This window comes from Nyctereutes procyonoides, unplaced genomic scaffold, assembly GCF_905146905.1.
Source record: "Nyctereutes procyonoides isolate TBG_1078 unplaced genomic scaffold, NYPRO_anot_genome, whole genome shotgun sequence".
In the NCBI taxonomy this organism is placed as follows: domain Eukaryota; kingdom Metazoa; phylum Chordata; class Mammalia; order Carnivora; family Canidae; genus Nyctereutes; species Nyctereutes procyonoides.
In genome coordinates this window covers 1,818,099-1,844,896 of record NW_026575044.1, presented here as the reverse complement: position 1 = coordinate 1,844,896, position 26,798 = coordinate 1,818,099, and the positions used below count along the sequence as shown (strand labels likewise).

At 37.9% G+C, this 26,798-nt stretch overlaps 1 protein-coding gene across 1 annotated transcript in view; it reads right to left on the bottom strand.

The window, feature by feature from the left end:
* Positions 1–26,798, bottom strand: part of F5 (coagulation factor V) — a 69,762-nt gene that overhangs the window by 20,548 nt on the left and 22,416 nt on the right. The window contains 9 exon segments of the mRNA XM_055324391.1: positions 1,891–4,681; positions 5,833–6,045; positions 8,071–8,221; positions 9,273–9,484; positions 9,888–9,987; positions 11,887–12,064; positions 20,966–21,131; positions 22,624–22,845; positions 25,513–25,656. Coding sequence (XP_055180366.1) covers positions 1,891–4,681; positions 5,833–6,045; positions 8,071–8,221; positions 9,273–9,484; positions 9,888–9,987; positions 11,887–12,064; positions 20,966–21,131; positions 22,624–22,845; positions 25,513–25,656 — 4,177 coding nt within the window.

Sequence of the window (26,798 nt, the reverse complement as noted above, 5' to 3'; positions counted from 1 at the left end):
CATATAACAATGGGAAAATGTGTGTGTGTGTGTGTGTGGTGTGTGTGTTATTATTGTATTTAAGAGGAAGAAGAACAGAGGAAGAGGGAGAGAGAGAATCTTAAGCAGGCTCCATGCCCGGTGTGGAGCCTGACATAGCCCTGAAATCATGACCTGAACTGAAATCAACAAGAGTTGGAAGCTTAACTGACTAAGCCACCCAGGCACCCTGAAAATGTATTTTAAACTAACAGAGTTCTTATATGGAAATGCCAGGATGCAGATTAATGAAATAATTTCTGTAAGCCATACCATGCATTGTGTCTCCTTACTCTAATTACACTTTGGTTTTTGATTTTTAGTGTATGTAACTGTTAGCTTCTGTAAAAGCTGTGTACTATAGTTAGACAGTTTAAGCATGGTCACCACATTGTGTCCCAGAGAACCTGTAGCTGGCTAAACTTTGCCCCTTGTCCCTCTCTCTCTTCTTTCTCTATATTGTTATCCAAGAATACACAGTCCAGCCCATTATGGCTTTCCATCGTTAAGCAGAATTGAATTGAAAACTCTTTTAAAAACGTATATGGATTCCTTAGAAACCCTCTGTTGTAAGTTAGGGCACTTACAAACTTGCATGAACTCCTTCAACTCTATGGTTGAAGGGTGGCTGGAACCCTGCAACGTTAAATCTGAAGAGGATCTTGGGCACCATTTGGTGTAACACCTTCATTTAAAAAATGAAAGTAACAGGGTCCAGGAAAGGAACTGACATATTCCAGGAAACAAGGAATGGCTTAGAACTTTTGAAGTGTTTCTCATTGATCTTTGGATAAACACCAAAATTCTTCCCATGGCCTACAAAACCTAGTGGCATTTGGTCTTTGCAGAGCTAGTGCTTTCTTAGCACTCACTCTCTTCTTGAGCTCCAACTACACATGCTTGAGGACTTCCTTCTTCCACAGGGCCTCATCATGCTTTTCTCTCTGTCTAGACTGTTCTCTCCTCTCTACTTCTTGCCTGGTTCACTCCTATTCATCTTCTGATCTCAGGTCAAATGCCACTTCTTCAGGGTCAGATTCCTCAAGTCTCATATCACCATGTATCTACCTTTCCTTCTCGGTCTTTAGCTAGTTATATTTTACACTTATTTATGTGAGCAATAAATTCATATCCACCCACCCAACTAGACACAAATTCCATGGGGACAGGAGTCATGTATATTTACATTCTCTTTTAGAGTCTCAGCACTTAGCACAATGCTTAGGAGAGAATAAGCATTCATTAAAGAGTTATTAAATGAGTGATTCTATTAGCCAAGTTAAAACTCAAGTTCAAATAAAGAAAACTTGTCATTTAATGATTGTCTCAGTTGAAGGCATAAACTTGCTTTTTGTTTCTAAACTGGTTTATATCCTTGGCCTCTGATACTGGAACCTCATGTAATTTGAATTAAACATCACTAAGATGCTGTATACTTTATGTTGACGAGTAAACAATTTTAAAATGTTTTTTGGTAAACAAATGCAAAAGGAGATTTGTACATCATAAATTTTGATTTGAAGCCAACTTCAATGAAATTTTGTTGAGTAGCAGGTAGCTATGGATAGGTTGGGTTCTGCATTGAGGCAAGAAAAGGGAGTAGAAACGTGTGGTGAGAGGAGGAGAGGAGAGAGCTTCTTTAACTATAGAATATCATAGACTTCTTACAGCGATTGTTCTTATACTGTCCAAATGTCACCTAATGTAGGGAAGCTCAACTGGAATTGACAAAGGAAATTCTATAGGACAAATTCCAATAGGGGACCTAAATTATACTTAGTATAATTTACCCAGAATTATTTCCTTGGACTGTAGCAATCTTTTTAGCAGTAGTGGAAAATGAGAATATACAAGGAGGAAATTTGGTCAAACCTTTGAGCAAATTTTGAATAATCCCAGTATAGTTCTTCAGCAGCAATGTAATAATATTTTCTGTTTCCATTGTTGCTGCGGAGGTACCATGCTGCAATGTTGTCAGGATTTCTGGAGGAGTTAATGTCTGTCCTAGTGTCAGTTTGGTAAGGGTTATCATAGGTCACATAACCAATTTCAGCAGAGTATTCTTCACTGCTCTCTTCCTTCTGCCTTGGAATAATCTCAATATAATCTCCGTCATTTGCACTGAGACCTACTACAACTGGTGGATTAAGTTCCTCTGGTGGAAAAGCATTATTTAGGGTAGGAGATGGTGTGAGAGATGGCACTTGACCAAGGTCTGGATAAGGCAAAGTCTGACCAAATTCTGGAAGAAGAACTGATGGACTAGATTCAGAGGTGTAGGATGTCTGATCAAGGTCTAGGGGAAGTGATGTCTGCCTGAGATCAGGAGGAAGGGCTGTTTGACTAATGTCTGGAGAGAGAGTTGCCTGGCTGAGGTCTGGGGAAAGGAGAATCTGATCAAAGTCTGGAGAAAGGATCGTCTGGCCAAAGTCTGGAGAAAAGGTTGTCTGGTCGAGGTCTGGAGAAAGTGTTGTTTGGTCAAAGTCTGGAGAAAGGGTTGTCTTACTGAGGTCTGGAGAAAGGGTTGTCTGGCTGAGGTCTGGAGAAAAGGTTGTCTGGTCGAGGTCTGGAGAAAGCGTTGTTTGGTCAAAGTCTGGAGAAAGGGTTGTCTTACTGAGTCTGGAGAAAGGGTTGTCTGGCTGAGGTCTGGAGAAAAGGTTGTCTGGTCAAGGTCTGGAAAAGGTTGTCTGGTCGAGGTCTGGAGAAAGCGTTGTTTGGTCAAAGTCTGGAGAAAGGGTTGTCTTACTGAGGTCTGGAGAAAGGGTTGTCTGGCTGAGGTCTGGAGAAAAGGTTGTCTGGTCGAGGTCTGGAGAAAAGGTTGTCTGGTCGAGGTCTGGAGAAAGCATTGTTTGGTCAAAGTCTGGAGAAAGGGTTGTCTTACTGAGGTCTGGAGAAAGGGTTGTCTGGCTGAGGTCTGGAGAAAAGGTTGTCTGGTCAAGGTCTGGAGAAAAGGTTGTCTGGTCGAGGTCTGGAGAAAGCGTTGTTTGGTCGAAGTCTAGAGAAAAGGTTGTCTGGTCAAGGTCTGGAGAAAAGGTTGTCTGGTCGAGGTCTGGAGAAAGCGTTGTTTGGTCGAAGTCTGGAGAAAGGGTTGCCTTGCTGAGGTCTGGAGAAAGTGTTGTCTGGTCGAGATCTGCAGAGATGGTTGCCTGCCAGGCTTCAGGTTCCAAGGAGGGGAACATTTGACCAATGTCAGTAGGGAAGGGCTCGTGTCTTAGGTCATAGTCCTGCATCTGGCCAGGCTCTGGGGGAGATGTGTGACTAGAGTCCACAGTGGAGTGCATTGAATCAGAGTCTTGAATAGGGAATGTTTGATAGTGTTCTTCTGGGAGTACTGTCTGATAAAGATCTAAAGGGGAGCTTGTTTGACTGGTGTCATTTGGGGGATTCTGATTATGGTCAGGAAGTGAGGCTAACAGGGTAAGATTCACAGAGGGGAATATCTGATTGAGGTCTGCAGGAAAAGATCTTCCATTGGATTTATGGAGTAATGATGAATGATCAAGTCTCCTGACTGAAAATGTGGTATTGGCCTTTCCTCTTAGAGGATGGAAGCTCCTTGGAGATAGAGGAATAGGGTGTGCAAGCTTCTGTTCTTTTTTCTTTTTTCGTGTCTTAATGAGAAAAAGGCTTTTCTTCAATCCACCATTTCCTCTGTCCCATTTTACTTGTAGAGTTTTATTTCTAACTCCAGAAAATTTTGGGTAACCACTCTGCTTTCTGTGGTTGTTTGAGAGTGGGATGCTTTCTCCCCAAGACTTTGATGTATTCTGGGGGCTGTCCAGCAGCTTATCAACAGCCATGTCTTCATCAGCATCTGGGACTATTTCATAACTACCTTTCTCAGAAACAAGATGCCATTTCCCATTCAAAATCTTAGATGGATTCTTTTGTTTTAAAAGTAACAGATCATTGGGAAGGTCTTTCCAGGGTCCTATTCTGGAAGGAGAAGAGTTGCCTTGGCTTAAATGTCTCCCAGGTTTAGGTGCTGAAAATCCCACCTGGGAGAACTTGTGCTTTGCTGTGTGCTCTCTTCCCTTATGCCTAGCATGTTCTTGATTCCTGAATCCTTCTGCATCAAGTGGAAGTAATTTTACCCCTGTGATATCTGACTGCAGAGGATCCTCCATAGAATCTTCAGAATAAGGGCTGGAATGCTCTGCTGTGGAATGGTTGAGAACTGAGTTCTTGTCTAAGCCAATGTGTCCCAGAGGGGGACCAGCTGTGGTGGCTTCTGGGTGAGGAAGAGTTTTCTGAGGTTTTGCAAAGTTATAGACAATAGGCCTGCTAAAATTACGTAAGGAAGAAGAATTGGAATTAAAAGCTGTATCGGTATTTGGAGGATCGAATTCAGAATTGTTCTCCAGAGCTAGGGCAGTAAGATTAAACTCATCTTCCTCTTGATTAAGTGATGAATTTCTGAATGACCTAATTCCTAACCATGAAGCCAGGTTGTTCTGGTAATCATAGTCAGCATCATTCTCATCACCATTGTCTTCTGGGGAATCACGCATTTTCCGTGTAGTCATGACTGTAGGTGCTGGAGATTCATATATAATCTCATAGGAGTCTTCATAATCATCCCGGATACACTTAACATCCCTGAATCTCAGCCTTAGGTTTTTGCTTCTTGGATTGGAATTTATTGTAGTTAACATCCAAGTTCCTGCAGAACAGAGACAGAGAAAACGGAGAGTGCTAAATCCAGAAAAAATATATAGAAACCCTACAATCCATTGTGGCAGATAATTTTCAATGAACATGATCAGTTAGTGATACTCAAGTGTGGTGTAGGGGCCACTGCTGATCATGTTCTACAATGACATAAGGAGAGAAGTTGGGTGTAAGTTGTTTAGAAAACTGTTTACCAATTTGACATTGCTGTGTATCCAAGCATGGGATCAGTGCGCTTATCTCATATAACAGAATATGGATCAAAAGTATTGACCAGTGGAGATTAGGGAGAAAAGTATTAGCACAGATAGTTTAAGAGTCACTATACTTAAAAAGGATGAGTTAGGAATAAAGTGAGCTTTGAATATCATAAACGTGTTGTTTGAAAATTGGAGTAGGGGGGAGGATGATGATCTTCACTCCTATAAGTAAGAGACATCTAGATATTTCTAAGCAATAAATGATTCAAGTGGGCCCAGGGAAATTTTGAATCTCTTTGAAATGGTATTATCCACTGGCATACAGATGGTTTCCTGGGGAGTTTCCAATAGTTACCACTTGTTGAGTGTCTGCTGAGTCCTAAGCAATATATGACAATTAATGGTCAAAACAACCCTGTTAAATGTTATTGTGTTTTTGAGATGAATACACAGAAGCTCAGTGAGGTCAAGTAACATGTCCAAGGTTACACAGATACTGAGTGTCAGAGCACATCTGAGGAACTCCAAAGCCCATGTGCTTTCCTTGCTTTCCACGGCTGTCTCTGAGTCCAGCCTCCAAGGCTCTGTATCTGATGATCACTAACCCACAGTGGCATGACTAGCTTTAAACACTGGAAAGCTCATTTTGATAAAAGAAACACTCTTTTGTGGCTGAATGTTCATGCTTTCTCCTCAAAATCATACCTTATCTTTTTGCTGTTGTGTCTGTACTTCTCATTTAGCCTGGAGAAGAATATATGAAACCCACATTAGGGGACTGGACCCATTTAAGTAATTAATTCCCCAAATAGAAATCATGAAAAGTATTGAAAGGAAAGCCTGTAAGGTACCAGAAAGATAAACTCAGAAACTGTGGTAGTCTGGAAAGCTGCAGCAGACTTTTATAGACCAGAGGTTCCTTTCCAACTGTCCAGGCTCTTACCAACATTATCCATTGTGACGGTCACAGATTCCCCATGCATAGGGAAGAGGGTCAAGGTGTCTTCATGTCTCTTTCCATAGATGAATGAATGCCCAGTGAAGTGAATGGTCAAAATGTCATCCTGGGTCCCTATACTGCAGAAGTGCCACTGGACAGTGTCATCAAAGCAGAATCCTAGTGTGGGTATACTCTCGGGCACATAGCCATTGATAGCTGAAAGAGTAAAATCTGTTAACATACAAGCCTCTGCCAACAAAAAGGAATGTGTCTAATTATACCTAAGATTAATGTCTCAATATTAATTTGGTTGTGTCAAAGCAGTAATTATGATAAACTTCACCAGGTCTAACATGTGACTAGAAGGTCAAACTCAGAACTCAGACATCCCAAATGAGAACTTATTTTCCTAAGTTCTCCCTTGGCTAAGGGAAAAATATTAGGATAAAGACAAAGCCTTTCATTCATGTTGACTTATTCACTCATTTGTCAAGTGTATATCAAATGCCCTGTTTTCCACATTTTGCTTTTAAAGATATTCTAGAGCGTCTGCCTTGGGCTCAGGTCATGATGCTGGGGTCCTGGGATAGAGTCCCTGCTTCTCCCTCTGCCTATGTCTCTGCCTCTCTTTCTGTGTCTCTCGTGAATAAATAAATAAAATCTTAAAAAAAAAGATATTCTAAACATCAACTTAGAATATTATTTAGAATAATTCTTCCTGGAAGAAAAGCATAATATAAGAAATTCATATTGACATATTAGTGAATAAGAAGTAATGTGCCTAAAAGGCATGCATATTTAGCATATTTACCAATTTTTTATTGTTCCTTCTTTACATTGAGATAATCTATATTTTCATTCAAGTACTGAGTTCACATATTTTCATTATCTTTCAAAAGCAGTATATTTACTTAGGTTTTAAGCATGGTAATAAAATCACAGGTTTAATTTCTGTGAGGGCAAGGCCCACATCAGCCCAGGTTACCACTCCAGCCCTGATAACAGTACAATGTCTGGCACTAGTGAACACTTAAATATTTACTGAATAACTTCCTGACATAATACGCTTGTAGTTTGTATTATATTCAGGAGACTCTTCTAAATGGTCTATAGCTGTATGGTCTAGTACTGTAGCCACTAGTTACAAGTGGCTATTGAGCACTTGAAATGTGGACAAACTGGATTGACATGTGCTGTAAGTGTAAAATACACACCAGATTTCAGAGACCTAGTATGAAATAAAAAAGGAAATCTCATCAATTTTTATATTGGTTTATATTAAAATGATAATATTTGGGATATATTTCTCTTTAATTATTCATATAGCTACTAGAAATTTTTAAATTATATTTGTGGCTCACACATAATTTCTAATGGATAGTACTAGACCAAAACTATGACAGATTCACTGCCGAAAATGAAACTATGCAAAGAAAGCTGAATAACTCCCCATTTGGAATTATTTTCATGGCACATGCCAGTTCTGATAATTCCAATAATTCATCTGAAACTATATGAATAAACTATGGAGAAGTCCTCCTCATATCTATGATTACCTATTAGAGAAAGTGATCATAATGACTCTTGACTGAGGAACAGTGGTGGAGACACTGACCACTGTGGCAAAGTTTGCTTCTAGCTGGTTTACTGAAATTTCTCTCAGTCTTCTCATAGCATTGGCTTTTGGTGCTGAAATTGAAAACCACAGCAAATGCCTCAACTTTGGCTCATGGAATTCCTTCTGTTCTGAACTTCTTACTGCTCACTTCAAACCTCTTCATGGCTTGGCTTTTTAAGATTCTTGGCTCCCCATATGCATATTGCCTTAGTTTGATTTGGCCATCCACCTTTGGATTACTTACTTTCTTTCTGCCCTGGCCATAAAGACTGTTCACCTTGCACCCAGTCTAAAACTCCCATATACTGCTGACCAAAGCCTGTAGCCCCTTTCCTCACCACCCCCACCTCTCACTCTCTTCCTTTAGAGTGGATATGCCAAGAGCATGTACATATATGTATATGCACATTTGGAGCATGAGACCAAGAAGCTTTCCTAAGGAGAACAAGCTTTTGGCCATTTGCTTAACAGGGTTGCTATCACCCAGTAACTTCATCATCAAATCCCTGGATTGCAGTTGAGGATGAGAGATGAGTGGATTCTAATCCATGTCTCTGCCTTTACGCACATACTTTAAGCATGGGAGTGAAAACATGATGGACAAAAACAGTGATTTGACTTACTGCTCATGATGTTTGATTCATAAAACTTGGGGTCATCACGTTTCACCTTATCAGGATTTTCACAGAACTTGTTGATATTGTCCTCAATGTACCAGCTCTTGTTCTCATCAAACACAGCAAACACAGCCTGCTGCTCAATGTCTGCTGCCCTCTGGAGGATAAACGTGCTGTGTTCAGTAATTAATGTTACAGTTGATACTAACCCACAATACTGAGTTCTTCTCAGAAACCAAAGAGGCACAGTCTTGGGGACACTGAAGCCACAAATTCAGGCATTTATGAGAGCCAATTTTGTACAGAGCCTTTTTTTTTGTACAGAGCCTTTGTTAGAACCAATGTAATATGCAAAGACAAACAGAGCAGATCAGAAAACACCCTAATAGAAAAATTTCTCCTCATGGCAGCTGTAATTGTTATCTCTGTAAGTGGATACATTTTAACCTGAATAATGGACTAGATGTGCTCCAAAAAGTTGCAAAGGATAGAGCAGAAGGTTGTAATAGGAAAGCTTTCTATCTCTCCCTGTTTCCTTTCTTAGCTCAAGAAATTAAAGTCTTCCAAATACCCATTTCTGATTTTTCTAGGAATAGATTTATTTTGTATGCCTTAGGATGAACTTCTTTGCCTTAATGGGAATTTTAAGTTAATAATATAAGACTATTATTCTCCAATGAAGATCCATATCTTTGTTCACTTTTTTCTCTATAATTTAGTCTCACTAGAGGTGGACCATTGCCTGGGTTCAACTTCATCAGATGCTATGTCCCCAAATTGTTATCTCTCTGGTGCAGGTCTCTTAAAAATAACAAGGGTTGGTAGAAAGCTTTACACTTTTACCAGGTGGTATCTCGCTGAGCCCCAAAATAACCCTGTAAAATTTGTTTAGGAGGGCATTACCCATTTGATAAAAGGAAGAAACAAGTGACTTGCTGATCACACAGCAGAAGACCTGGAATTTCACACCAAGACAAAATATGGTGTCACATGATAGAACTGCCTTCTAGAGTAAGAATCTAGATGAAAATAGACAAGAAAAAAAAAAAAGCCCAAAGGAATAAATGTTGTCAGATTTTCACTGAAGAGGACAACATAATATTTTCTGTTCTCTAGAAGAAGCCTCATTATTTAGCAAGGAGATCTAATCTGTTCCAGCCAGAAGAAGTTCTCAGAGTTTCTGAAAGTTTATTTCATGGATGGAATACCTGTATGCCTCGCTTATCCAGGGATCTGCTCTTACAAATTAGAAGTAGCCCAATCAGCCCAGAGGCAATGTCCCTTGTGACGTCCACATTACTGTAGTATGGTCTCGTTAAGCACTGTGCATCATTTTCTGTGGGTTCATCAGACTCTAGGATGTTCCACTTATAAGTATAGGTTTCCCCTGGTTGAACTGCTCTGATCATGGTGTTATTGTCTGAAAGAAAATAGAGTCAAAATTATTTCCATTTTCGAAATTATTACATTAAACAAATAGACAAACAGTGAGTTCTCATTAAAACCAATTAATATTAGGAAAGGAATATTCTTTTTATATTAAGCTCCACTTAACAGAACCCTGGATTACATGTCGCCATTAGAGATTGTTCCACTAGAGGCTGCTATGGCCGCTATGGCAGCCATGGGACTAAGAATTTACTTCCAAAGCACTAAAGTAAACTAAACCCCTGAAGTGAGCAGGGTTTGGTTCTGACTTTTAGGATACCCTACTTGTATAGTGCCTGACTGCACAAGTTACATTACTGAGGAAAGAGGACCGTAGGAAAATATGGCATCCTCTCAGAGGTGAATAGTCTCATTCAGTAGACTCCAATTCCAACCTGAAGTGAAGGAAGAGTTGACTTCATCTTCATAAGGAGAGAAGGTCACTCCATGAGGGTAAATGCTGTAGACACGGCTGGCCATATTTTTGAACACGATCTACAAAGTTAATTCAAATTCATCATTTCAGGACTTAAATTCAATCGTGAAAATTAACATAGGATGCTAGCTTGGCATATTCACTTGTTGGAGGGTGTGTGTGTGCGTGTGCGCAAACTTGTTCTGTTCCTCTCAGCAGCAACCTCTTCCCATCACCTGGCAGAAACTTTTGAGACAGTTTCACTCACATGGTAAGGTGGAAAATGGAAAGAGAAGTCTTCCCTTAGAAGTGACATTTTCCTCACAATATATCACTCTTTCCAAACTGATCCCCGCGCCCCATCCCCTCTCCTTTCAGCTTGGACCACATCTGTCTTCAGATGTGTCTGTTCCTTCTCCTCTTTAGACCATGATCCCCTTCTCCAGCCTGGCAGATCTCCTAAGACAGTGTCTTGGTGTCATCTTCTGAGGGGCACACAAATAGCCAGATCCTGAATCTCCAGTGAGGTATATTTATACTTGCTAAAAAGCACCTAAAAGGGATGGGGGAAATCAGAAATGAGGGAAGGGAAAGAGGAACTGAGAAAGGCTACTTTCTATCCCTCTGTTATTTTTAAATGAACAGAATTGTCCTTGCATGCAGATATGTTAGTTCACCCCCAAAAAGGGGTGAAGGGGGAGCATCATTTACACAGGAGTCCTAGTTAGGCTCCTTAATCTTCAAAAGAGAACTTTAATCTTATCTTCTGTTGGTTGATTGTCAAAGCATTTGGATCACCCTTAATATATAGATAACCTGCATTCTAGAATCTTGCCAAAGATTGCAACCTTTACTTCTCTGCTGCTCAGTTTTTATCAAAAGCTTGATAACATGTTTTTAAGGAAAGTTGTCTGAAGAACACTTGGTGTTCTTGAATCATATCTAAATTTACCTTCATTGGATTCTAATCATGGGAGAACTACATACTTAGAGCACAATGATGAATTGTTTCTACTCAATTATGTTTACTGTTATGCTCTCAGCTATAATGACAAACATTGTTTTACAAAACTATGGGACTTACTGGTTTATTTATTAAAGAATAATTTCTTTTATTGAGAGACAGAGAGAATGCGTGTGGTGGGGCAGGGGCAGAGGGAGAGAGAGAATCTCAAGCAGACTCCCTGCTGAGCATGGAGCCAGATGAGGGCTGGGTCTCAGGACCCTGAGATTATGACCTGAGCTGTATCAAGAGTCAGATGCTTAACTGACTGAGCCACCCAGGGGCCCCAGCAATTTACTTACTATACCAATGTAGGGGTTATATCAAGGATTCTATGGACTATATTATACTGCATCCTCTTTTTAAGGATCCATGGGAGAAACTGGTCTTGGTATCAGGGGAAACTATGTTTTCTTTATGACTACTGTGAACCTTGCCTTGACATATTTTACTTGGCTACTAGTAAGCTTTGGACAAAATTTGTAGACAACATGCATATGGCATGTGTTTGATTATACCTATGCATGGCTTTATTTTCTTTGTCCTCATATTATCTTTCACCTCCCTTTGGCTCTTTGTTTTTTTCCTTTATAATTTGATAAATTGTCTCAGATGCTTTGTATTATAAGGTAGGCTATAAATCGGAGCAAATACTACATAAAAACTAGAGTTGCATTTGAATTAAAAACTATATGGACAGGGTGCCTGCGTGGCTCAGTGGTTGAGTGTCTGCCTATGGTTCAGGTCGTGGTCCTGGAGTCCTGGGATCAAGTTCCGCATCAGGCTCCCTGTGGAGAGTCTGCTTCTTCCTCTGCCTATGTCTCTACCGTGCTCTGTGTGTGTCTCATGAAAAAATAAATAAAATCTTTAAAAAAACCTACATGGACATATTTTTCTTTTTAATACAAATAACCAGTACTTATAAACTGTCTTTCCTATTTAATTTCTTCCATGGTTCTATATTTCTGTTACTTACTTTGAGTGTGTCTCTGACCTGGGCTCTGATAACAGGGCCCAAGATCCCATCTTCTTTGATATTCAAATTCTCCAAACGCTTGGTGAAAGACTCATCTTGATACTGTTTGTAGACAACCTTCTTATACTGTTTCCCAATTTGGTTTGAGAAATTATCCAAATGCAGAGATCTGTATTTTCTTAAAGTGAAATGAATTTTTTAAAAAATTAAACCATTTCCTCAACTAAAGACCCCAGTATGATGAGGAAACCCTTGTACTTAGAAGTTCTGCTCTTGGATTAGCCAAAGTGCTAGTTTTCTAAAAAAAAAAAAAAAAACAAAAACAAAAAAACAAAAACAAAAACAAAAAAAAACCTTAATGTGGTTTGCAAAGTCCCAATATCTGCTCTCTAGTTGGAAGACTGAAAACCTCTTATCTGTCTTCTCTACCACCGATAAAGTTGTAGCATGGTTGGAAATAACTACTTAGAACTTCCTGTCACTCTGGTCACTAGAAAAGACCTTAGATATCTCTGGGAAAAGGTCTACCCAAAAGAAAGGAGAGGCCATACTATGATTTTTTCTCAAGTCTTCCTTATCACTTAATTTATGGTAACTTTATTGACTTCCCAGGTATTTCTCAATCTCTAAAAGTATGTTCCCATACCAAGAAGCTTTGACTATCTTTATTAGACATAGTTCCACACTGTTGAGCTAGCCCTCCTACCATCCACCCAATCCTAGTGCCAACTAAAAAACAACCACCTTCACCCATCTTCTGTAGCTACTGTGATAAAGGATTTGGGGCAGCAACATGAAACACTTTTCCTCCTGGTCCTCTTTATTGTCTTAGTTTGTAAAAATGGAAGTTCCATGATAGAATTTACCCATTTTTGTGCATTTACTTTGCACAATAAAAAGCACACACTGGGGGATCCCTGGGTGGCTCAGTGGTTTAGCGCCTGCCTTCAGCCCAGGGTGTGATCCTGGAGTCCCAGGATCGAGTCCCGCGTCGGGCTTCCTGCATGGAGCCTGCTTCTGCCTCTCTCTCTCTCTCTCTCTCTCTCTCTCTCTCTCTCTCTCCCTGTGTCTCTCATGAATGCATGAATGAATAAATAAAATTTTTAAAAAAAGCACACACTGTTGCCAGAGTCCTGGAATCTTATCTCAGTTCTGTCAATTATTATTATATAATCCTGAGCAAGTTCTTCTTTTGCTCTTTTTCTCAGTTAAATTTTTTTGAATAGCAAATACATTCAAATGATTTTGATTGCAGTAGAAAGCTCTCATTCACACAGTATATCCCATCAACCCCATCTCTTTGACCTTCCCTGATGTTCCCTGAAGTTCCTAAATATTCACTTGCATTAATTTCATATGTATAATTCCATCATATTCCATATTTAGCATCTTTGCTAAATATATATAATTCCATCATATTTAGCATCTTTATGCATAAAGATGCAAATATGACTTGCAAATATAAATATTCTTATACTCTCATTCCTTTTACAAAAGGCATTTTGACTTTTTTGCATTTTTGAGAATGCATTTTTGAGGTGATTTTGACAAATAAAAATTGTATGTATTTAAGAAGTACAACATGATTATTTATATGTTTATATACGTGATCACCATTTAAGCTAATTAACACTTCCATCAACTCATCTCATTACTATCTTCTTTTTTGTGATGAGAACAGTTAAGATCTAATGTCTTAACAAATTTCAAGTATACAATATTAACTATAGTCACCATGCTGCTTAATTAGTTCCACATATAAGTGAGATTATGCAGTATTTGTCATTTTGTGTCTGGAATATGTCTTAGCATGATATCCTACTGTTTCATCCACGTTGTTTTAAATGACAGGCTTTCCTTCTTTTTTAAGGCTGAGTAATATTCCATAGTGTGTGTGTGTGTGTGTGTGTGTGTGTGTTGTGTGATATATTTTCTTTATCCATTCATCCATCAACAGACACTCAGGTTGTTTCCATATCTTAGCTATCGTGAATAATGCTGCAATGGACATGGGAGTGCAAATATCTCTTTAAAATATTGATTTCATTTCCTTTGGATATATATTCAGAAGTGGGATTGCTGGATCATATGGTACTTCTACTTTTAATTTTTGGAGGAGCCTTCTTACTATTTTTCCATAATGGCTATTCCAGTTTACATTCTTGCCAACAGTGTACAGAGTTCCATTTTCTTCATACCCTCATCAATCCTGGCTACCTCTTTTTTATAGTAGCCATCCTCATAGGTATGAAGTGATAATCTCACTGTGGATATAATTTGTATTTCTCTAATGACTAGTGATGTTGAATACTTTCTCATATACCCATTTGCTATTTGTGACTTCTTTGGAAAAAATGCCTATTTAGATCCTTTGCTCATTTTTAAAAATTTATTTTATTATTTTAAAAAGATTTTATTTTAAGTAATCTCTACACCCAATATGGGGCTTGAACTCACAACCCCAGGATCAAGGGTCCCATGCTCCACTTACTGAGCCAGTCAGGTACCCACCTTTCCCTATTTTTAAATCAGGTAGGGTCTTTTTGGTATTGAGTTTTTAAATATATTTTAGGTTTCAACAGCTTATTAAAGATATGGTTTGTAAATATTTTCTCTCATTCCATAGGTTGCTTTTTTTGTTTGTTTTATTGATTGTTTCTTTTGCTGTCCAGAAGCTTTTTAGTTTGACGTAGGCCCACTTGTTTATTTCTGTTTTTGTTGCCTGTGCTTTTTGTGTTTTGGCTTCTTTGGTCTAAGTGTCTGTTTTTATGCCATCATTATACTATTTGATTTCTATAGCTTTGTAATATAGTTTGAAATAAAAAGTGTAATGGGTCCAGCTTTGCTCTTCCTGTTCAAGATTGTTTTGGCTATTCAGGATCTTTTGTGATTTCAAATGAGTTTTAGAATTGTTTTTTCTATTTTTCTGAAAAATGCCATTGGAATTTTTTAGGGATTGTATTGAATCTGTAGATCACTTTGATTAATATGAATATTTTAGCAAAATTAGCTCTTCCAATCCATTAACATAGAACATTTTTCTTTTTGGTTGTTTCCTCTTCAATATCTTTCATCAGTATTTTATAGTTTTTGTTTTTGTTGTATAGATCTTTTACCTCCTTGGTTAAATTTGTTCCTAAGTGTTATTATTTTTAATTCTATTGGAATGGGCTTGTTTTCTTCATTTCTGTTTTGGATAGACTGCTATTAGTTTAATAAGTGCAGCTGATTTTTATAAGTTTAATTCATATCCTGCAACTTACTGCATTATTTTATTAGTTATAATAGATTTTTGGTGGAATCCTAAGGGTTTTCTATATATAAAATCATATTATCTGCAAAGAGAGACAATTTTACTTTTTCCTTACCAATTTGGATATCTTTTATTTCTTTTTCTTGCCTGATTGCTGTGGCTAGGATTTCTAGCACTATGTTTACTAAAAATGGTAGGCACTCTTGTCTTGTTCCTGACCTTAGAGAAAAAGCTTTCTTAGAATATGATGCTAGCTTTGGGTTTGTCATATATGACCTTTATTGTATACATTTCTTCTGTACCTAACTTGTTAAACGTTTTTTTTTTTTATCAAGATAAGTGTTGAATTTTGTCAATTGTTTCTTCTGCATCACCTGGGTTGCTATTATACTTTTATCCTTCATTTTGTTGATATGATATATTATGTTTATTGATTTGTACATGGTGAAAAATCCATACATCCTAGGGATAACCTCACTTGATCATGGTGTATGATCATTTTAATCTGCTGTATACTAATACTTTGGTGATTTTTGCATCTGTGTTCAACAAGGATATTGAGCTGTCATTTTCTTTTTTTGTATTCTCCTTATCTGGCTTTGGCATGAGGAAAATGCTGGCCTTGTAAAATAAGTTTGGAAGTGTTGTCTCCTCTTCAATATTTTGGAAGAATTTGTAGCTTAGTATTAATTCTTTAGATGTTTGGTATAATTCATCTGTGAAGCCATGTGATACTGGGCTTTTCTTTGTTCAGAGGCTTTTGATCACTGATTCAATCTTCTTACTTGTTACTGGTCAGTTCAGATGTTCTATTTCTTTATGATTCAGTCTTCCTAGGGTGTATATTTCTAGGAAATTATCCATTTATTCTAGACTATCTAATATGTTGGCATATCATCATTATAGTAGTTTCTCAGGATCCTTTGCATCTCTGTGGTATCAATTGTAATGTCTCCTCTTTCAGTTATAATTTTAATTATTTGAGTCCTCTCTTTCCTTGGTTAGTTTAGCTAAAGGTTTGTCCATTTGGTTTATCTTTTCAAAAAAACTATCAGTTATGTTGATCTTTTCTATTTTTTTTCCAGTGTCTACCTCATTTATTTTTCCTCTAATCTCTATTTCATTCCTTTGCTAACTGGGCTTAATCTGCAGCCCCCGTCCAACTCCTTGAGGTATAAAGTTAGGTTATTTGAGAACTTTCTTTGTTTTTTAAATTTTTTTTATTTTTTTATTTATGATAGTCACACACAGAGAGAGAGAGAGAGAGGCAGAGACACAGGCAGAGAGAGAAGCAGGCTCCATGCAGGATCCCACTTTCTTTGTTTTTTAATGTAGGCATTTATTTCTATAAACTTCTCTCACAACTGTTTTTGCTGTATTCCTAAGTTTTTGTATGTTGTGTTTCCATTTTCATTTGTCTCATGATATTTTTTTTTAAATTTCCCACTAGATTTCTTTTTGACCATTACGGAAAGTGTGTTTAATTTCCACATATTTGTGAATTTTCCAATTTTCTTTCTGTTACTGATTTCCAGTTTCATACCACTGTGGTCAGAAAAGATATTTGATATGATTTTGGTAAGACTTATATGATGTATCCTAGAGAATGTTTCATGTATGGTTGCAAAGAATATGTATTCTGCTGCTGTTGGATGGATTGTTCTTTACATGTCTATTAGGTCTAATTGGTCTATAGTGTTATTCAATTCCACTATTTCCTTATTGATTTTATGTCTAGATGATTTATCTATTGTTTAAAGTGAGGTATTTAATTTGCCACTTTTATTGTATTGTTGTATATTTCTCCATTCAGTTCTCTTAATATCTGCTTCATATATTTAGGTGGTCCAATGTTAGGGGGTATATATATTTTTAATTGTTATAACCTCTTGATAAATTAACCCCTTTATCATATAGTGACCTTATCTCTTATGACAGTTTGACTTAAAGTCTATTTTGTCTTATATAATTATAGTCACTTCTGTTCTCCTTTGGTTACCATTTGCATGGAAATTTTTTTTTTTATCATTTTACTTTTAACAAATGTGTATCCTTAAAGCTAAAGTGAGGGGATCCCTGGGTGGTGCAGCGGTTTGGTGCCTGCCTGTGGCCCACGGCGCGATCCTGGAGACCCGGGATCGAATCCCACATCGGGCTCCCAGTGCGTGGAGCCTGCTTTTCCCTCTGCCTGTGTCTCTGCCTCTCTCTCTCTCTGTGTGACTATCATAAAAAAAAAAAAAGCTAAAGTGAGTCTCGTGTAGGCAGTACATTATTAGATCTTAGTTTTTATCCATCTGGCTACTCTTATCTTTTTATTGGAGAATTTAATCCATTTATATTTAGAATAAGCATTGATAGGTAAGGATTTACTATTGATATTTTGTTGTTTTCTGACTTTCTTGTAGTTCTTTTGTTTCTTTCTTCCTCTGTTGCTATATTTCCTATGATTTGCTGATTTTTTTGTACTTATATGTTTTTATTCTTTTATCTTCTGTGTACCTACTAGAGGTAGAAATTTTTGCTTTGTGGGTGCCATGAGGCTTACATCAAACGTCTAAAAGTTCTAACAATTTATTTTAAGCTGATGACAACTTAAATTCAACTGTATAAAAATTTCTACATACTATTACTTACTATTCCCTCCCAACTTGTGCTATTGATGTTGCACTTTATATCTTTGTATATCCATTAACAAAGTATTTAACCTGGTGATTTTAATGCTTTTGTCTTTAGACTTTTATTTTAAAGTTTTTTTTAAAATTTTAAATAGAGTTAAAAGTCATTATGCACCACCATTACGGTATTACAGTATTCTGAATTTGACTATATATTTAGCTTTACCAGAAATTTTTCTACTTTCATATTGTTACTTAGTGTCTTTTCAACTTAAAGAACTCTCTTTAGCATTTCTTTTAAGGCAGGCTAGTAACGCTTAATTCTCTCAGCTTTTGTCTTGGAATGTCTCTATCTCTCCACTTCTGAAGAACAGCTTTGATTGATATAGTATTATTTGTTGGCAGATCGTTCTTTTTTTCCTTTCAGCAACTTGAGTATATCCCACACTTTCCTAGCTTACAAGGTTTCTTCTGAGAAATCTCGATAGCCTTATAGGGGTCCCCTTGTATATGACGAGTTCTTTATCTCTTGCTTCTTTCAGGATTCTCTCTTTGACTTTTGACAATTTGATAATCATATATCTCAGGATAATATTTGGGTAGATCTTGCTTGAAGTCCTTTGAGGTTCATGAATATGTTTATCTATAACCCTCCCAAGATTGGGGAAGTTTTTAGTTATTATCTTAATTTAATTTATTCATGAGAGACACAGAAAGAGGCAGAGACATAGGTAGAGGGAGAAGCAGGTTCCTTGCAGGGAGTCAGATGTGAGACTTGATCCCTGGACCGCGGGATCACACTCTGAGCCAAAGGCAGAGACTCAACTGCTGAGCTACCCAGGTGTCCCAGTCACTATCTTCATATAAGCTTTCTGCTCCTTCATTTCTTCTCCTTTAGGGACTCTCATCATGCATATATTCATTCTTTTGATGGTATCCTATAGGTAATATAAGCTTTCTTCACTCTCTTCCGTTTTTTTTCCTTTTTGTCTTTGTAACTGAATAATTTCTCATTATTTATTTTTCTGAAATTTTCTTCTGCATGATCCAGTCTGCTATTGAAGCTTTCTATTGAATTTTTAAGTTCTGTCATTATATCCTTCTGTTCTAGGTTCTCTGTTTAGTTATTTTTGATGGTTTTTATTTATTTATTACACTTATTTTATTTATGTATTGTTTTCCTGATTTCATTTCATTGCCTATCTGTTCTCCTGCACCTCACTGAACTTCTTTAAGATGATTATTTTGAATTTTTCATGAGAGAATTTGTAGATTTCTATTTCTTTCACATTGATTACTTGAGTTTTATTAGTTTCCTTTGTAGTGCCATATTTGCCTGACTTTTTGTGATTCATGTAGCCTTGTGTTCATGTACATTTGAAGGTTCAAACGCTTTCTTTCAGTATTACTGACTAATTTTGTCAGGTAGAGTCTCCTGTTAAGTCTCTGGGCTGCTGGGATTACTTCTGTGATTACAGTTGAATGAAGCTGGAACCCGGTCATGTAGCTTCTTCTGAGCCTGTAGTGGCATCTGTGGTTGGCAGGCCTTTTACCAGGGGCTCAGGTGGGCATGGACCCTATCTGGTCTCTGGGCTGATGGGACTGCCTCTAGGACCTTGGTCAGTAAAGCTAGTGTTGGGATAGTGGCTTATTTCAAAGTCTAAAGTTGAGTCTGCAAATGGCAGCATTGTTATCTTTTTGATGGGTGTGGCTCCTATTTGGTCCTTGAGAAGGCTCCCACCAAGCCATTGAGTATGTCCCTGGGTGGGCAAGACTGCAGTTGGCAGAGTTGGAGCTGGGTTACAGTGATGCTTCAAGATCTGCAGTGGGACTAAGGTCTGCAGACCAGCCTCCTGGGGCATAGATGGTTGTGGCTCCCTTAAAGTCTCTTAGCTGTCAGGACTATTCCAGGGCTGAAGCTGGTTACAGGGCCACTTTAAGATCTATACTCAAACCAAAATCTGTAGGCCACCCTCTAGGGTCACAGACAGGTGTGACTTCTCTCGGGTCCTTTGGCAAATGGAGCTGGTGTCAAGACCAAGGCCAAGTGGGGCTATACCTGAGTCCACGATGCGACAAGGCTGTTTCCAAGTTTGTAGCTGGGAGCACCATCAATGAATCTACCACCTGAGCATGAGATGCCTTCTCAAAATATCCTTCTTTTGTCTTGGCTCCCACTGGGAAGATCTTGAAGTTTCTCAAATTCCTACCTCAACCCCAAAGCTCTCACAGAAGTACTTCTCTTTGTGGATAGCTGTCAAATTACTATTGCTGTGTGGGGAGATGAGCAGGAGATCTCCTATTCTACCATTTTTTCCTCCCTTGAATTCTTAATCTAACAATGTATCTTGGAGAACTTTTTATATTAATACACAGAGGGCATTTACATCCTTTCTTGAAAACAGATATATAGTATTCCATCATATAGATGTGCCATAATTTATTAAACTAATTTCCTATTGATGGATATTTTAGGTTATTTCCAATCTTTTGCTACTACTAACAGTGCAGTAGTGAATATCCAGTACATACATCATTTCACATGTGAACAAGTATGTCTATATAGTAAATTCCCAGAGTAAGATTGTCGGGTCAGAGGACATATGCATTTATAATTGTGATACATATTTTCAAAAACATCCTCTAGAATAGCTGTACCAAACTACTCTTCCACCAACAACGTATGATAGTGCTGTTTCCTACAGCCTTGTCAACAGATTTTATCATCTGGATTTGTGAGTCTGAGAGGTAGAAAATAGTATCTCAGTGTAGTTTAATTTGCACTTCTCTTGTCATGAGTGAGCTCAAATATTTTTCAAGTGTCAAGAGTTATTTGAATTTCTAAATTTCTTACTCTCTCATATCTTTTTAATCTAAAAAATAAATAAAAGCTGTTTCTAACTTGGAGAGTTAAAGTAACACTCATAGAAAATATTTCACACAGTGCCTGGCAATAGCAAGCATCCGACAAGTGGTAGCTGCTATTACTATTACTACTTCTACTACTACTGTCATTATTGTTACTACTACTATTACTACTCTTATGCTGCTGAGTTCCCTTGGTGAGTTTAGAGTAATTCCAGATTGGTTTGGACAAAAAGACTTGAATCCAATACATATATACTCTTCAGAGCTATCAACTCATGGCATTTCATGCCATGAACCTATGACCCCTGAACCTTCACACAGTGATAAGAACCACCAAACTCACTTGTCCATATTTGCTGGTATTACAGGTGCATAGTCCCAAATGACTTCTTCAGCAGCGATGAAGTATTCCCACCTCTTCATGTACCGCCTCTGGTCACGAGTCAGTTTCTTAGGATTCCTGGTTTTCTTTGCACAGTTTTTAATGTCTATGTAAGCCTGCATCCCAGCTGAATTAGAATACAAAGGCAGTGAAGGAATTTGAGAGAAATTATAGCTGACCAAAATGCCTATCTTTTAAAAAAACTTATGAAGGGTTTAAATAATACCTTTATTGTTAAGTAAAGGTAATGCTCAGACAAATTCTGAACATTTTGGTCTGCAGCTCTTCTGGTGCAGTACAGAAAGGGGCAAGAATAAAAAGCAAAGGAAAGAGAGGATGGGTTAGAGAAAAAACTTGAAAAGACTTTCTTTGTTTCCTTCAAGAAAAGAAGTATAATTTCAAGATCCTTAAAATCTTACGACTTAGGCCTTGTTGATTTCTCATTTTTCCTGTCATCTGTCCCTTTATTTGTAAAATGTAGATAATGATAGTACATACCATGCAAAATTGTTGTTAAAAATTAAATAAGTAGGGATGCCTGTGTGGCTCAGCAGTTGGGCATCTGCCTTTGGCTCAGGTCATGATCTCGGGGTCCTGGGATCGAGTCCCACATCAGGCTCCCCGTGGGCAGCCTGCTTCTCCCTCTGCCTATATTTCTGCCCCTTTCTGTGTGTGTGTTTCTCATGTGTAAATAAATAAAATCTTCTTTGAAAATTAAGTAAGTTAATATAAAAAGCATTTAATGTCAATAATGTTACTGTTGTTGTTTTATTGTTATTGGGGACTCTATCTTCCAGGTATGTATGGTGACAATTTCAAAATTTTGACTGCTCAGTGTGAATAGGAAACAAAATAGTCCCATCAAACTGTCTCTTTCTTGTGTGTCTGGCTTTTATATACATTGTTTTATAAGAAAATAATTTCCTATAGTGATACCATTTACTTACATTTTGGCCTCCTTTTACCCAGACCTTCTTCCCAACAGTTTTAAAGCAACAATGTGTAATAGAACAATTAGTTATTTTGTTTACATGATCCCACATAACAACCTGGGCTGATTTTCTTTTCCCCACCAAAATTTACTGATGTTCTTTAAAGCTCACTCCTCAGCTAGTTAAATATTATGGTGTTTTTTTTCCATTCAAAATCCATCCATTGGGTTGCTCTTTATTCCAGGTTTTGTGTTCGTCTTTTTACAAAAGAGAATCTTTTCAGGTTAAATCTTTTGCACTTTCAGTAACTTTGTGCCTCCATAAATTTGCAGACGTTTGATTTGTTCTAGCACTTAGATTTTTTTTTCTTTAGCTGAATACTAAAGCCCATGGAAGAATATCTCTATGTATGTATTTGTTTCCTTCCTTTTTTTCTCCTTTTGAGGAAGTAGACCCTTCTTCAGCTTTTGCTTCACTTTAAAAATTTTTTGTCAATTTCCCCACTTCCTCCATCCCAACGAATGTGTTATAAGTCTAAGAGCAGAAGAACTAAATTCTGTTCTCAGGACTAAGGTATGTGTGTCTGGAGCATGAATGGCTTGAAAAGGCAAAGGAGAATCGGGGAGTTAGTGTTTGGGTAGAAAAGATCCTATATTCACAAGCAAAACTGTTGGAGGAATTTCTTACCTTGAAAATGTCTTGTGATGAGAGAAGATATGATCCACTTTCCCTGTGGGCTCATAGTCATGTTTGCAGTAGTGGATGTAGCACTGACAAGGGTGATGGCTGAGATCTTATGATGATTCTGCTCCAAGACCTGGCCATTGAAATGAATGGAGAACAGTTCTGGCCCAGAGCTCATTCCAATCAGATGCCAGCTAATGTGGTCATGGGCACAAACTGTGATATCTGACAGGGAGAGATGGGGAGTGAAACAGGCAGTCAGCACTTTATAATAAAAAATTCAAAAAATAAAAATAAAATAAAATAAAATAAAAAATTCACTCACTAGACATGTATTGAACACCTGCTATGCATCAGGCATTGTTTCTGGGGGTATAGACACTCCAACTGTGGTTCCTGCCCTAGCAAAGTAGACATCTGAGTGACGGGAAAACAAGCAGTCATAACTCATTGCAATGACTGGTACTCTAGAGGTAAGAATGAGAGCCCAGAGATGAGGAAAGCTAATTCAAAAACACAAGGATTGCTAAGGGATTAGGCCAGGGAGGAAACCAAGTAGGTAACCAATCATCCTGGTTTACCTGGGACTGAGGAGTTTCCCAGGATGCAGGACTTCCTGCAGGGAAAGCCTGGGGTATTGGTCACTCTAGAATCAATTTAGGTTCAGCTGGAGGGAATTACCAGAGCCCTCAGTAAGGCTGAGTTCAGGGGCCTAATCCTCTCAGCTGGATAGAGGTCAAAGCTCTGCCTAAGGGAATGATGTGAAGATGCTTTAATAATTTTTGATTGCTTCTATAACCACTTGTTGATTGTTTAAGTGACAAGGCAATGAATTATTCTGTGGAATATAGCCTCTTCTTAAATGCAATGGACAAGTCTTCATTATGCTAGGCCACTGGGAGCATTTCATGGATGGAATAATGAGAACTGAGGACAAAAGTTGAGTTCTGCTCCCTTTGTGTGCTCACAGTTACTGGGAAAATGTTAATTTGCTCTGTAGGAGATTCCAACCCTAGCTTCCATCCTTGGCTTGAGTTTCAAATTTCAGATCCATAATCACTAGATACTACATTATGGGGCTGAGAATCAGTTCCATACCCATAGAGAGGCTGAGGGGCTTGTATTTTTTAAGAGACCACTTTAGGGATTCCTAGATGGTGGTTGAGAACAAGAAGTTAGAAACTTTGAACAAGAAACTAGAAGGTAGGAGGCTTTGATGAAAGTATTTACCCCAAAGAAGTGCTTATGCTGAATTAAGCACTTAATATATCTGTATTAGCATTTATTTATTTTTTTAAAAGACTTTATTTACTTATTCATGAGAGACACACACAGAGAGAGAGAGAGAGAGAGAGAGGCAGAGACACAGGCAGAGGGAGAAGCAGGCTCCATGCAGGGAGCCAGACTTGGGACTCCATCCCTGGTCTCCAGGATCACAACCTGGGCTGAAGGTGGTGCTAAACCACTGAGCCACCCAGGCTGCCTGTATTAGCATTTATTGCATTTATTTAATTTACCTGCTCCATAACGTAATTGCACAGTATTAACTTTTCTATTCTACTAACAATGGCCCCCAATCCTGCCTCTCTTAAAGCCCCAACTACTCTTTTTTGACTATAAACTCATAATCTCTATGCCCTGACCAAATTATTAATTTTTTGCATATGGCTTGCCTTTGTTTGACTTCTATAAGTTTACAGAAATGATTCACTCTGCTAGGACACAGATACAAGGTCTCCTTGACCACTCCCCTCTAAAGATTATAGCACTGGCAATGCTATTTTATATGTAAAAAATTCCTAAACACTCTCTGCTCCAGGGTAAATGGTCAATCCATTTTTGTAAATAGTCACATTGAGACAATAAGCTTCCAAGGATCACACTAAGCAAAGATAGAACAAGGCTGGAACTCAGATCTAAGACAGAGGTCAATTAACTAATTTTTGGAACTCTGAACAATCAAAACCAGAGTCATCTGAACACATTTGTAATAACCCAGGTGGGAAGATAGCGCCAAATCAAATAGAATACAGTTTAAAAGCAATGTCCAGACCTCAACTTTTGACAAGTTTTGTTTTCAGTAAGTAAAGCCACTTGTGATTTTCAGATACAGAGAATGACCTCTGAGAAGCTTAGTGTTTTGAAGTATGGAATTATTTAATAAAATAATGTTTTCATTTTTCCCTTATTTTCCTCAGGATCTTTGGTCTAAGTCGTTTCTATCAGAGGTGGAAGGAGTCTGGATGGGAGTCAGTTTTGTCGTTTTTCTTGCTCTTAACAGTTGCTATGATTTTGCTTTTCCAAAAGAGCCTCTATGCAAATGGAAAGAGAGAACATCCTACATGCCATTGGATATTACTCATCCATCACCTTTTGAAATGCTCACAGTATTTTTGTAGGTGGGATATTTCTCCTAATCTATTCATCTTCACTCTAAATGTCTTCCTTGTATTCTTTCTGCTGATCCTTCCTGCTAGGGATTGACCTTGAATTTGTATTTTGTAGAGTTTCCTCTATGGAAGAAGCCATGACCACCATGTAGCAGGGACCAAAGAACTCACTGAAGGAGACTGAGCTACTATCTTGGACGTCTTCCTGGAGGCACAGGGTAAGGTGAAACCTGCTCAGATTCCTACATCCAATATATTAAGCTACACAGTCTTTCTCTTAGGTAACTTCCACTTGTCTGTTGAAGTTGTTGGTTAAACAAACAAACAAAAAAACAGATGATGAAATCTTGAGAACCACTGAAGTGGATTACATTATCTTTCTGATTAGGAGTTGAAAAATAGTATGAATTTGGTCAACTTCTGTAGAGCTTTGAGGAAAACAATGGGACCAAAAGCACTGACGATTTTGTTGTGGTTGGAGAGCGTGCAGCCCACATATTACCTGGCATTGTCCCATTCACATAGCCATTGACTGTGTACATTAAAGATGATGACTGGCTCCAGCTCTTGCTTTCATCAAACACAGCAAACATCAGCACATGTTGTTTGTCAAACATCTTCTGAATCCCATTCTCAGTGAGGGTGCCTATGAAAGAAAAGATGTACTTTTTTTTTTTTAAGATGTACTTTTTAATAGCATCCCAGACAGAAGACTCTCACTATGAATTCCCAGATAGCAAAAATTTTAAGGCAAGCAGCCAATCATAATGGTAACTTTAAGAAGTTCTTATTTTAAAAATAGCATCTTGGGGCCCCTTCATGACTCCGTTGGTTCAGCAGTCAATTCTTGATTTCGACTCAGGTCATGATCTCAGGGACATGAGACTGAGCCCTCCATTGAGCTCCACACTCAGCATGAAATCTGCTTGAGATTCTTGCTCTGCTTCTGTCCCTCCCCCACTAGTGTGCACACACACTCTGCCTCTGAAATAAATAAATAAATCTTTTAAAAATAGCATTTTTAACAAGTAATAATGATTGGGGGCTTACTAAAATCCTGGTACCACAGTAAGTATTTTCTCTGACACCTTATAGCCTCAAGGAATGGGGATTTAAGGTAAACTTAGGCACAAGGAAAAAAACATTTGGTGACTGTCAAGGCTTTAGTGAAAGTGTTCATTTCCTCTAGTGTCAACAGGCCAATAAACAGGTACTTAAGTTCAGCTGGCGAAGTATACTCCAAGTTTCATATAGCCATCTTGCTTGTGCATGTGATGAGGCACTAGAGAATTTGTTGAGGTCAAGATTAATCCATTCTCACAGCTGACAAAGGCAGCTGACAGTAAATGAAAGTAAAATAGGACCTTTTTATAAATTTGAATTTTTTTCAGTGCCATCACAGCATCTTTTATATACCAGGCAATGAAAACGTGTATTTCTGTACTGAACAAAAGAATTAGGAATGTATGTATATATGGTGTGTGTGTGTATGTGTAGACAGATGGTGAATCTACCACATTATTTCCCACAGCGTAGTATATCATGGTTGTTTGTTGTTTTAATGAAAGACAGGCTGAATTATTTGGGGGTAAAATGAAAATTCATGCTTGCTCCTAGGCCCAGCCAATGAATTTTTTTTATAAAGTCAATCAAATATGTTTGAAATCTGCCACCCAAACTGTCCAGTATTCTTGTTTATAAGAAAGGAAGCTTGAGTTTTGAGTGTTTGTATACCAAATTACCAACCCAAACCTCAATTATGTTAGTCAAAGTTCTAAGTACACTCAG